At 42.8% G+C, this 13,756-nt stretch overlaps 1 protein-coding gene across 3 annotated transcripts in view; it reads left to right on the top strand.

Moving 5' to 3' along the window:
• cep68 (centrosomal protein 68) overlaps positions 1-12,737 on the top strand; it is a 21,703-nt gene extending 8,966 nt beyond the window's left edge. The window contains exons 2-8 of one of the 3 annotated variants that reach the window (XM_005749855.1): positions 3,138-3,421; positions 4,922-5,953; positions 6,429-6,633; positions 6,840-6,997; positions 9,272-9,394; positions 11,084-11,180; positions 11,276-12,737. In XM_005749855.1, coding sequence (XP_005749912.1) covers positions 3,164-3,421; positions 4,922-5,953; positions 6,429-6,633; positions 6,840-6,997; positions 9,272-9,394; positions 11,084-11,180; positions 11,276-11,448 — 2,046 coding nt within the window. In that variant the 5' untranslated portion in view covers positions 3,138-3,163 and the 3' untranslated portion in view covers positions 11,449-12,737. Of the gene's footprint in view, positions 1-3,137; positions 3,422-4,921; positions 5,954-6,428; positions 6,634-6,836; positions 6,998-9,271; positions 9,395-11,083; positions 11,181-11,275 lie in introns of all 3 variants that reach the window. The other 2 variants (XM_005749854.1, XM_005749856.1) reach the window with 2 other exon arrangements.
• The last annotated feature ends 1,019 nt before the right edge of the window (positions 12,738-13,756 follow it).

Raw genomic sequence — 13,756 nt, 5'->3', positions numbered from 1 at the left:
TTTAATAAAAGTCTGGTACTGAAGTGGATCTCCATCAAAAACTGGGATCTCCTTTTTAGGTAATGAAGAAAGACTATGTTGTTGGATTAATAAAGCAGTGAGTTCGTTTTGCTTACTCATGACAGATAAGATATTACAGTCTTCTTCATGACCAGAGATGTGAGAAGGTACATGTTTATTTTCACGTGAATTTCTAATGTCTGACTGATATGTCAAGGGATCTTCAGAAAGAGTCTGAGGTTGTATTGGAACTCTGCCTGTGGTTAAGAGAGATTGTGAGTCTATAACATTATGCTCCCTAAAGATATGCACATGTTGCCTTTCATGTACAGGGTTATCAGGACTAGTAATCAGCACTTGAGTTACTTTTTGTCCCTTTTCAAAATATGACTCCATACCATCTGATATTTTTGATAGTGTACTTTTAATACTGGATCCTTTTGAGCCTTTCAGTACTTTCATTTTTGCAACCGTGGCAGCTATATTTGTTTCCAGCTCCAGTTGCTCCCGCTGTCTCCTTAACTGTGCTTCATGTTCCTCCAAGGCATGTTTATCCTTAAGCAGTTTTTGCCTTACCATCAGAGCAGCTGCTTCAGCTTCAGCCATTATTCGTGCTGATGTTGTACTTGATGCTCTTGAGTTTGAGCTTGAAGAACTGACTTTACTCTTTTTGCTTCCTACGTTTGAAAAACTGTCACCTGGCTGTATTTCATCTTGTATGTCAGAATTTGTTTTAACCTGCTTTGGAGATGTTAAGATGTTATGTTTATCATTTGTGGAAGAAACCATCTCCTTTGATAAAACAGTCTCAGCAGAAACGGCCACATCCAAAGTAACAGCAGTAGGCACTTTCTCAGCTTCATTGTCTTTTTCCATAAAAGGTCTTCCAGCTTCAAGAAGCCACTGTTTCACATCTTCAACAAAATCATCATCATTACATTTTGTTATGCGTCCAAACCAGTCAATATGAGCATCTTGTTCATCTTTAGGAATCAATAAAATGAATGCATCATGAACTGCTTTGGCATTTTTATACAAATTATTCAGTTTTTCCAAGTTAAGCAGCACAGCTTTTGCATTGTCATCCTTGTTCATCAATTCTTTAATATCACGAGTTAACCCTTTAATCTTGTTAACATGAGCTTTTCGCTCTTTCTGCAAAGTGTCCATTTTAAAAGCAAGCGCTTTAGCCGTCAGTTTTGCAGATCTTTTTTCTTCCAGTTCATGTTCGGCTTCTTTTATTTGACTCATCGTCACTTTTTCACATGCATCAAAACAACATTATATTCCACAGCTTCAAAGATAGACCACAGCCAATACTTTTCTTCCGTGTAAACCATTGCGCAGCAGCGTCACAGGCTGTCAAAACCAGAGCAGCATCCTCCAGCTTGCCAAATCAAGCACACGCACGCACACAAGCAGATCAAACCAATGTCCCCAATGGACAAGCGATGACACTTACAAACTGTGTTCAAAACATCCAATAATACACAGAGTGAATCCGCGTGTCCTACCGCTTCTGAAGTGTCTGTTGCGCTGCGTTCCACCATGCCAGTGTGACGGTGCCGTTTCCAATTACTCATTTGAGAACAGCGTCCACTCATCTGAAAGCTCCGTGACTCCAAAACGTATGTCCAAAAATCCTCTTCATTGTTTTGATGCGTGCAATAAAAGACAAGAGTTTTTCTGTTGACTAAATGTTGCGACTTTCATCCGTAAATAAAGCCGCGGCCGGCTGAGTTGGTTGTGTCCCTGTGACGCGCCTCCAATAATCCATAATGAGTCGAACATGTACTTTGCGCATTTATTTTAAGAACAAAACAAAAACAAACATTTGCGCTTTCAATCAATTTACAACTAGCGCATGGATTAACTGGTGTGCCAAGAAATGACGGTCAACAGAAAAGTTTGCCCACAAACCACTCACCCAACACACCTGCTGCGTACACCGACATCAGGTAAATAGACTGTGACCACACCCACATACCATCACCTGAGACGCAGGTAAAGCTATACACCTGTGCCACCAAAACAAACAGGAAAAACATAAACATTGACTTTGGCTCTTACAGAATCCAAAACACCTGCTGCCTCTAGTTTGAGCCTTTTGTATGATGATTAATCTGAGAGAACGAATCTCAAATCTCATAACAGTTGAAAGTTTATATACATGTATATCTGGCATGCACCTGGGCCTGCTCACTCACCCTTGTTAGATGCTGGAACCACCTCAACTGGCTCCTTTTAATGTAGAGGAGTAGCGGCTCTATTCTGCCCCTCCCTCCCAGAGCTCCTCAGCCCATCTCTGAGGCAGAGGCCAGCCACCCTTTGGAGGACGCTCATTTCTGCCACTTATATTAGCGATCTCTTTCTTTCGCTCAGTACTCAGAGCTCGTGATCATAGGTGAGGGTAGGGACATCGATTATTATTAATATTAATCATTTGGGGCAGCACAGTGGCGCCGTGATTAGTACTGTTGCTTCACAGCAAGAAGGTCCCGAGTTCCATCCCACCACCCGACTGGGGCCTTTCCGTGTGGAGTGGTTCTCCCCGTGTTTGTGCTCCAGCTTCCTCCCACAAGTCCCAAGACATGCAGTCAGTGGGGTTAGGGTAACTGGAGAATGTGAGTGTGAATGGTTGTCGGTCTATTTGTGTCGGGTTGGCGACCTGTCCAGGGTGTACCCTGCCTCTCGCCCCACGGTGGCTGGGATTGGCTTCAAGATGAGTAAAGAAAATTCCAAATATCAAAAGCAACAGTTTAAGTGTGTTTATGGTGACTTCATGTTGTACATTCATAAACCGACAACAGCAATACATATTAACAAAATATCAGTTGTTTGGACTAAAGTTATCAGAGGACTTTTGTGCATGATTTCAGAAGAAAAGTTGAGCAGGACCTTGCACTATTGGAACTTTGGTTTTTTTTTATGGCTCCATGTTCTGCAAATTTTCAGCAACAAATTATTTGCTTCATAATCTGCTGAATAAATGACATCCTGTATCCTAGAAGAGGAAAACTCTTCCTAGCCAGCACATCTGTTGGATAAGAAAGGACAATAACTCTAGTTTTACCAGACGTTGGATAATTCTTTCTATATTTTCTCATGTACTTTGCTTCTTTCTTGTGTTATTTCAGGGCTGAGGCAAGTCTCCTTTTGTGCAATGGAAGTGAAGGGATGCCGCCAGCGCTGGAAATTAAATTGCAGAGAGCTACAGAGCAAGAGATGCTCAACTCCAGAAGTCACTGAAAGAGTCAAGATAGAAGAGGGGGACAAAGAAGAGCCATACAAAGGTGTTACCATGGCAGCAACCTCCAAGTATCTGACAGGCAGGCAATATCTCACTAGGAAGCCTCTGTTTTCTGTAGAAGAGCATGTGTCCATCTTAAAGAAGACACGTCCACAGAGGCTCATGGAAAAGGTAAGGAACATGGAGAAAGAAGACCTCCAAGTAAAATCTTTGTCCTTTTAGATGGAACAATACAGCAGACGCAGAACGACTTGGCTTTTGTCAAAGGTCCCATATCATGAAAACGCATTTATATAGTGTTATAAGAGTTTTATAAACTGTGAGGTGTAAAATATGTGGTGTCTCTTGCTTCTAGACCTTGTAACATCTCCGCCTCCCACACTTCAAAGTCAGTAAAAAATGTTCTGTGAAAAACATAACTAATCCGTTGGCATGCAGCTAAGATGAAGCTGCTGCCACACAGTGGCAAGGAACCGAAGCACATGTGCTGGTTAATCCCAACATGCTCTGCTGAAACAAATGAATCTGCGCATTGCATCAGTGCAATGACTGCGATTGGCTTGTTCAGTATCGTCGCTTCCTATTATGGATTTCTGCTTTATTTTTCAGCTGCTATCCCTTAAATCAGCTGGAATGTCTAACCTCAAAGAGACTAACCGTCAGCTCGTGTTTGGGTGTCAGAACTCCAAAGCACGAAGGCTAGGCCACAGGCTCTACATGGGTCCAGCACAACAAAAGTATAACTTAGGTGTACTTGCAGTATAATCGTCTCCCACCCTTACAGAACTGAAAGCCCAGTGAATTACTCTCTGAACTCTGTAGCTCCCTAGCAGGGCTAATTAGCTAGTCAGCTTTGAGTTAACGTTAGCTCTATATACCCACAGGCAGAGCTTTGGGGACAAGCATGATGTGGATTTATAACCAGTAGAGAAGCTGATCCTGTGTGTCTGTGTCATCAGCAGCTACTCCAGTTTCCTTTAAAGCTATAGACAGTAAATCATTGGGTTAGAAATTAAGCTCCAGGCAGTTGTATAAATGTATGATACAAAATGATCTTTGTGGTATTTTGTTGTTTAACTTGAAATGTAGGGGTGGCACGGTGGTTAGCACTGTTGCTGCACAGCAAGAAGGTCCTGAGTTCAATTCCACCATCAGGCCGGGGTCTTTCTGTGTGGAGTTTGCATGTTCTCCCCGTGTTTGCGTGGGTTCTCTCCGGGTACTCCGGCTTCCTCCCACCGTCCAAAGACATGCAGCTTGTGGGGATAGGTTAATTGGATAATCCAAATTGCCACTAGGTGTGAATGGTTGTCTGTCCCTGTGTGTTGGCCCTGCGACAGACTGGCGACCTGTCCAGGGTGGACCCCGCCTCTCGCCCTATGACAGCTGGGATAGGCTCCAGCGCCCCCCGCGACCCTGAAAAGGATAAGTGGAAGCGAATGGATGGATGGATGGCACTTGAAATGTAAATGTACAGTATTTCAGGGCTTTAACCTCCTCATTTATCCATAAATGACTGCTCACTGAATAATGTATGCCATCCTTGTCACTTTCTATTATTCTCTTCATCACGTTGTAGCTTAAACGTCTAAGCTGATGTAAACGACTAAATGCCAGAAGCTTTTACTCTGATGCAACAATAAGGTTTATAATGCTACAGTATTTTTCTTGCAGGAGAAACAACAGGACAGAAGTGAACATCATAATATTAAATTCTTGCCCAAACCAAGAGAGGAGCTCATCCCACAGAGACTTAGCCCGTCTCCCATTGAAATATCACTTCCCTCTACCTCTGAAGAAGACCTGGGCTCACCCTTGGGTGTTTCAGAGCTGCACCATGAGGACTCCGCTACATTTGGAACATCTTTCCCTGGAAACAGATTGGCTCAGCAGAGCCTCTCAAGGTCTAACTTTAAAGTCTGTGGACTTGACCTTCCCCCGAAGCCCAGACTGACCTCCACGGTCCTTTATCCTACGTACAGCCCCTGTTCAAACAAACGAAGCCAAGCTCAGCGTGTGATAGAGAGCCGGAGGGAGAGAAGTTGGAGAGAAAGAAAACGGTGTTCTTTTGGAGTAAACTCCAAAGAGATTCCCAAGTCTCCCTATCAGGCAGACTACTGGGCCTGTGCCATCCCTGAAACTCTGCCCCCATCTCCAAACAGGCACTGCACAGCATGGGACCCAAACAAGGAGTACCAGGAACTGCTGGATTACACCTACCCACTAAGACCAAGACAGGTAGACAGTGAATGGGACAGCTCCAAGAGCCTTCAGGATGACAGCCTTCAGACAAACCTCAACCTGCAGGACTCAGGAATTGCAATGGGCCACCTATGTAGTTCCACCAGCCTGCCAGGGTTGGACATTTCAACCGGTGCAAGAGGACAGAGCAGTGAAAGAATCGCTCTCAGCTCGAATTATATGTCACCTGACCTGCAGTTTATCACTAGATCTTCAGGTGAACCACTATCCCTGCTCTCTTTGTCCTCGGACTGTCTGGACTGCAGTGAGGATGGAGGGGAAAGAAATCCTTTTGTTAATGATAGTCTCAATGATCAGCACCATATGCGATCCACATCTACCTTTTCTGCTTTCATACGCTCTGAAAGTGTACTTCGACAGTCCAGGTGTGTGCACGGGGACCTGGATGAGGAATTCCGGCCTCTTCCAGACCAGGTGGAGGAGCTGCAGCTCCTGTCCAGACAGGTCAGTACTATATGTACGCTGACTTTACCACTCTGGTGATTGTGCAAGCAGAACCATTTACATCAGCGGTCTCCAACCTTTTTTGCGCCACGGACCGGTTCATGCCCGACAATATTTTCACGGACCGGCCTTTAAGGTGTCGCGGATAAACACAACAAAATAAAACCAGTACCGGTACCGAAAAAAACAAGATTTATTCATAACACACGTGAAAAGCCCCAGGAAAACAGAGTTAACGATAAAAACGATGACAAAATAACGCTGAAAAACGATTAAAACCCTGAAAACCAGACGTTTCACACCTGAGCCTCAACTCTCACGGACCGGTACCGGTCCATGGCCCGGGGGTTGGGGACCGCTGCTTTACATCATTGTAATCATGTTCACAACGTTGTATTTTTACTGTGCATTCCTTTAGCAATTCTTGCTAAAGTAGCAAAACGCATCACATCATCACTGTGGTCCCTGTGTGCAGGTGAGGGAGATGACAGCTCAGCTGAGCTGGCCTGTCACAGCTAACTGGGACTCTCTGGAAACATGCACCACCTCCTGGCCCTCTTCTATCAGCTTGTCAGGAAAACAAGAGGAAAGGACTAAAGTCAAGGAGCTCCAGGAGGACAAACAAGACAGAAATGACTTTAAAAAGTGGAGCACAGAGCACAAAAATGCTCCTCCAACAGGTATTTGTAATAAATATTTGTAAGGATGTTTAGATTGTAGCCCTGTACACAGTTAAAGAATCAAATCACCTTCACTGCAATGGATATATTTCCATCTCTTTATCCAAAAGAGTTCGGATTAATTGTCAGGGTTTGCAGGTGTGTGATTTTGAGATTTCTGATCTTAAGGAAAATACAAACAAAAACTATTCTCTCTCCGTCAGCAGCGGTTTACGTAGGGCATGCTGACGGTGGCTTGGGTCGCCCTAGTCTCAAGAAGGCTGAGACTCTGGTGGACCGGCTGTGTGGGCTCAGCCTGATTGATAATCCAAAGGAGAGCTTGGAGGGCCAGGAGCACAGTGACTCTCTGATGCAACACATCAAGGTAGGGACGCAGTTGGATCTGTGACTGATTTTTCAGACTGAAAGTCATCAACAGATTAAACTCCTGCTATGGCAGATGTCACTAATGAAGCCAGTGTAGGGTTTTGTATGGAGTGGCTATCACTGCTTAGTTCAGGAAGAGAAGTAGCAGTATTATGGCGCTTTAAGAGGTTTACATGACACCACTGATTATTCCTCTTCTCTGGTGTTTGCATCAAGTAGTCCCTGTCTAATAAAGTGCTTTTAATAGTGAAAGGTCCACTAAGCCTTGACTGGAAAGGTGAACCTATCACAGGCATCAGTGCCAAAACCCAAAGCCCCAGGGTCAACAGTCTGGTCTTCAGCCTTCTTATTAAAAAGCTGTGTCATTTTATCCTCTAAGCTTCACTTTAACTGCAGCACAAGCAAACTCAAAGTCATTCATATGCGTCAACACATCATAGTGGCTCGAGCAAAAGGACCAGGGCCACCAAACAATAACAAGGCTGAAGCCGTTACTGTGTTTAAAACACACACACAAAAACTAAACAGAAAATTAAAAAAGTTCAGATGTTTTTCTTACATTTGCGACACATTTACCGTCACAGTGTCCTCATGTTGCTCCCCTGCCACTCAGAGTGCATCATGAATCGTTCAGCAGAGAGCAGCTGGTTCTCCTGTTTCTGTTGTATCCATCGTCAGGCAGTTAGTTATGATAACTTAGCTTTATAATAGGTGAACAAATATCAGCTGAACTGCTGATATCCTTAGAACTCAACAGTATTAAGTTATAATGTTTGCTCTTTTGTTTGAAGTTTTTATAACCTTGACTTAAAGTTCTAGTAATTCAGTCTGTTTTTATGTTTAAGTTATGTCTCCTAGCTCTCCTCCACTCTTTAAGTCCCTCACTAGTCTCTTTGCAGCTGTTCTGGGTAGGGATGGGTATCGAAACCCGGTTCTTGTTGAGAACCGGTTCCCACTGTTTCAGTTCCTTGGAAGTGTTTGCCGTTTTTGCAAACGATTCCCTTATCGATTCCAGTCGCCCCGAATGACGTCACCACGTTGCGGAGCGTCATTTACCTGGCAGGAAACACGGCGGCTCAAACGCTCAAAAGCTTGGTTACACTTTACGAGGACGGATGACAACAGGACAACTTGCAAAGTAGATATTTCATTTAAGGGAGGAAACACTGCGAATATGCAAAAGCATTTGCTCACAAAACACGCGATGACCTTAAATGAATGTCGTGTTTTTAATTCGGTGAATCTCAGCCCAGCAGCAGCCGTAACGTTTGCACGTCCTCTCCTGTTAATGCGGCAGGTAAATAATCAACTAACAGTGCATATTATGTTAGTGCGATCCGCCTTATTACAAACCTGCCATTACTGTGCATTTAGTGACCATGATGAGACAGAGTCTGGCTCAGATGCTGGCAGCTCTCCCTGCAGTCTGCCGGCAGCGTCTCCTTTCAGGCAGGATAGACGAACGTCACCGAGCAGAGACTCAGTTTCAAAGGTTTGCACCCGTTTGCCACAGCAGGTGATTTTCAGTAAGTGAATGTGTTTAATTGTAGGCAGGGACATTACTGGATATTCTTGTGTAATTGCTACAGAATAATTTATGTTATACTTTGTTATTGCTACAGAAGAATATTTATTTTATTATTTTACATTTACAATGTTTTTTTCCTGGGGACCCTGTGACACCCACTGAAGAGCCGCAGGCTGGATCTCTTAAGATCTCACTGTTGGGTTTGTAAGGCCATGTTACTCCTAAATGTCTGTCTTGTTCAAAGAGAAGATATAAAACAAAGTTCTAAGCTAATCGACCTTAGTGTTCTCCTTTTTTAAAAAGAATCGATAAAGAATCGAATCGTTAAACAGAATCGAAAATGGAATCGGAATCATGAAAATCTTATCGATACCCATCCTTAGTTCTGGGGTCTTTGGACATCTCTCACTGGTTTTCTTTCCAGAATCTTTTAAATCTTTCACTTCCTTCCTCTGCCAGGCTTGTTCTGTACTGTGTGACTTTGTTTGAATTTCTCAATGATATGTATCTGTGTATTCCAATATTTCAACCATTATATGATTAAAAGCACCATGAATAATATGTACTGTAGGGCTGCCACAAACGATTATTTTTGATAGTCGACTAGTCACAGATTATTTTTGCGATTAGTCGACTAATCAGATCATCATCCATTGGACGTAAAACGTACAGCTTATTGCACCAGCAGCATCTCTCTGTACAGGGAGTGCAGAATTATTAGGCAAGTTGTACTGTATGTTCCAGGTCTTCTGTTCTCACCTGGAGCTGCTCATCCAGCAGCTGAATGCCATGTCAGAGAAGATGGAGCTGCTGACTGAACCCACTGTGGACGTGGATCGTGGGAAGTCATCTCTGGCTGACTACCAGGTGAAGGCTGAGCCTCTCGAGTTGTTACACTGGCAGCAAACACACAGTCCTGCCCTGAAAAACGTTACCGTGTCTGTTTCACACAGGCTAAAGCAGCACTACTGAAAGTTTTATCAGTGTGCCTGTTAATTGTTAATTGATTTGTAATACAGAGAGATCCTTTGTTTGATGAATTAAGCAGTTCAGTGGCGATAGCAAGTTTGTTTAAATGACACATTTCATCACATTCAAAATCCACGTTCCCAACAGCAAACATACAAACCTATATATGTTTACAATGAAGACAAGAAAAGGTGTAAGTTTACAAATGTGCACACACACAGACAGCTACTGTGAGAACACAATGGTTTGAGTCTGTTTTTGAAATGCACACCTCAGCTCAGCAGGAAGCTTGTGCCAAACAGGACTACAGTAACTGAAAGCACCTGCAGCACACTTAGATCATCATGGGAAGACTTAAAACATCTGCACCTGATGACCTGACAGCTCACACTGGGTTATAGACACTGAAGCCGGTAGCTTGCTGGGGGGAGCATTGAGAGCTTTCTGAACTAATCGAAGGTTTTAGGTAAAAAAAAAAAGGAGTGGCTACACAGGTTCATAGACGCCCCCCTGGAAATAACTTGTATGAACAATTTGAATCTGGCTTCATTCATTTCATAGTACAGAAACACCTCAAATGATCTTTTCACTGTCTACACCAGTTAACTCTGGTGTTCCCCAAGGCTCTCTCCTGGGGCCTTTGGTTTTTATTATTTCTCCTACCTCTAGGTAATATTTTCAAGAAATATAACATCCAGTTTCACTGCTGCACAGATGATGCCCAGCTCTACTTCTCTTCCAAACCCACATCTATTTCTGATTAAGTGAAATCAAGGTTTGATTTACTCATAACTAAAGTTCTGACAGTTTTTTCACCATCATTGATAACTCAGGTTAAGAGTCTGGGTGTCATCCTTCACAGCCCATATAAATCACATCATTCAGTCTTCTTATTTTCATTTTAGTAATACTAACCGCCTTCATCCTTCACTTACTCCAAACAGCACTGCCATACCTGTCAATGCTCTCGTCACATCTCGTTTAGATTACTGTAATTCTTCTCCATGGTCTAACACAAATCTCTCCATAAACTGCAGTTAGCTCAAAATTCAGCTGCTCTTTTTCTCGCTGACATCTGGACTGCTCCAAATGCATGTTAGTTTAGATTTTTAGATTTAGATTTTGTTTTTTAAATTCCCACCAGGCTGTCAGAAAGGTGTTTATGTTAAGGCTTGTAAAGCAGTTATTATGATTAATAATGGAGCTTATGGAAGGCAGGTTAGAGATTTTTAATTTTCCACAGAATGGTGCACTAGGTCTAGCTGTGGGCTGTCACGCCAGCTGTGGGCTGTCACGCCAGCTGTGGGCTGTCACGCCAGCTGTGGGCTGTCACGCCAGCTCCATTGATCCATTTTAAAACAGAGAAATCTGTTGGATAAGAAATGAGGTAGTTCATGCTTAGATTTAGTTGAATAAATGAATCCTGTCAGCACCACCCAGATATCTGTAGGTCATAGTTTATATCTAAGGTTAAGTCTAATGTGAACTTTGAACAGTAAAAACTGAGAACCTTCACAGACATAAAAACTGCATCGTTCATCACTTCATGCGTTTTCTGGTCCACTCACTCGGCTCTTTTGTTGTCAGAGCTTTCAGAGAGAACTTAGCAGCCATCAGCCGCTGGCCTCCTGCGTTCTGAATACGGGACAGCTACTCCTCAGCTGCATCAACAGCACCTCTCCATGTCAGTCTGTTACAGCATGCTCACTAAGAAATACGGAAACTAAATACTTGTTTTCTCACTGAGTCTGACCGTTCTTCCTCTCTTCTCTTTTACAGTTTTAAGAGACACCCTGCTCCTGATTGAGAGTCAGTCAGAAATGCTGCAGGCCCACAATGAACACTTCTTCTCCTCCATCCTGTCTGCTATAGACAGCCTAGGTCAGCCCAATCAAGCCAGTCCTGTCCAGCAGAGCACAAAGTGTCCTGTAATGGTCCAAGAGTCAACTTAACAGACCCAACGACAGCTGACCAGACCTCATGGCACGTCTGCATCACAAATATAAATATTTGGTGTTATTTCTGTCTAAGAACTCTGCTTTTGATACAAGGCTCTCATTTACTATTCACAAAAAACACCAGTTCATTTTTCACATAAGCCTTCAGGACCAGCACCGAGCCACCAAAACACAAAATTGTTCTTTTCTTAGTCTTAATATCGCACTGTTTTTCTGCCTATACTCAATATCACATTTGTCTTTTCCAAGACATTCACAGAAGTCAAATTAAAAGTCTGTTAACCATTTCTTTTCAAAAAGGATCTCTGTAATCTGATTTCCAGACACCAAAGTAAGTCAAACACTACATTAGTGCAGCGACTAGATAAACTATTGTGAGGCAAACGGAGACACATAGTGTGCAGCACATATATCATGGCCCACAATGAACACAGAAGCTTTTTACTCCAAAAGATAATGTTTCAATTACTCCAGGGCAGGAACATAAAACAGGACAAATTAAAACATGAGCCCTTGACTCCTATCATGATGGTTAATCATGAACTGTGCAGCTGCAATGCACAGACAAACGTCTGTTTTCAGCACTGATAAAATACGAGTTTCACTCACCAGAAGCACAAAGTGCCTGGATGGTCTGTACCACACAGCAAGTGAGGTTTTTGGTCACGCCGTTCCATGAAAATACAAAAGGTGGAGAAGTCCTAAGTGTTCTTAACTTTATGGACAACTTTTTTCAAATAGATGAATTATTTTTAAAAGGCCCTAATTATTTGTGTAGTAGGCTGTAAACACTCATTTTCACATGTGAGTCTAAGCACTTTTTAATTGGACCGTGTGTGTAAATGAACACATCATCGAAGCACTTTCTAGCTAACGTCCACAGTTCAGCAGACCAAAGCTGTCAGGGATCAAACCACCAGACTTCCAGTTAGTAGATGACCGTCTCCGCTTCCTGAGCCACTCCTACCAATTGTTCTGTGACAGCTGCCATTTGCTGCAGTCACATGATCAATCATGGACACACGTCCTCTGGTGCCTGAAACAGAGATGTTGACAGGGAATCCTTTGGATCCTATCGGTTGTATTGTCATCTGTAAAGTTTGTAGGCTGAATTACAGTTTTGCTCAATGCTCAATTCTCACGGCAGAAAAGAAATGGGACGTATTTTATAAAAGGCGCTCCAACAATCCAAAGGTTTTTCACATATGTCAGAGCATGAATAGTCAATCACTTCAACTCTGTGATGAATGAATAAAAAGCTTTCAGCACCCTTTAAAGACTAAGTCATCAAAATGTTTCTTTCTTTTCTCAAACCCAGAAAGAGTTCTGCATAAATGTGGGATTAATGTAGTTTTTCAGAAACAAATGAAACGTGAAGGATGTTTCTGAAACTTTACAAAACTGGTGGGATGGGAAAAAAAGCAAACTAATGTAATCACTTTACTAAATACGACTGATCCACTGCTCATCGCAGTAATCAAAATATCTAATCAGCCTTTCACATCATTGCATTTAGGCATGTGGACATAGTCGTGACCGCCAAACCAAGCATCAGAATAAGGAAGAAAGATGACTGAGCGTGGTTGTTGATGTCGGACGGGCTGGTTTGAGCATTTCAGACATTGTTGATGTTCTGGGACTTTCCCACACAACCATCACAGGGTTTACAGGGAATGGTCTGAAATGGGAAACTATCCAGTGAGCAGCAGTTCTGAGTTATAACAGAATGCTCAGACTGCTTTGATCTGAAATGAAAGTAACAGTATCTTAAACACTCATTACAAACAAGCAGTGTTGAGTAAGTTACTTTAAATTAGTAACTTAGTTACATTACTAGTTACTTCTATCAAAAGTAACTCAGTTACTTCAAGTTACTCGTTACTTTCAAAGTAACTAGTTACTAGGGAAAGTAACTTTGGTTTTACTCAGAATTCTCTTGTTAATCTGTTGCTTCCGTAACTGGATACCCAGCAAGACTGTAAGTCTTCTAGCTTGCTTACATGTTAGCTCTATCCTGCCACAGTGCACTGTGCCACCTACCAATAGAAAGGAAAAGATAATGTGCACATTTCCACGAGAGAAATCCCACGCCTGGACCGTCATTGACTGCTGCCATGATTCTAGCCTACGTCACAGCGTCATGTGCGCCTTTTACATCCAACACAAAAACTGCAGTCGTGGTGCTTTCGATTGTACTCAGAACTCGGAAATTCTGCCTTCTGAATAGGAAGATGTAGGTAACACCAGACTGCAGATGAGCTGCATACAGGGCTGGACTGGGACAGAAAATTGGCCCGGGCAT

This window comes from Pundamilia nyererei, unplaced genomic scaffold (assembly GCF_000239375.1).
Source record: "Pundamilia nyererei isolate P.nyererei 1_Seehausen unplaced genomic scaffold, PunNye1.0 scaffold00256, whole genome shotgun sequence".
Lineage (NCBI taxonomy): Eukaryota > Metazoa > Chordata > Actinopteri > Cichliformes > Cichlidae > Pundamilia > Pundamilia nyererei.
This window is presented reverse-complemented; position numbering and strand designations above follow the sequence as displayed.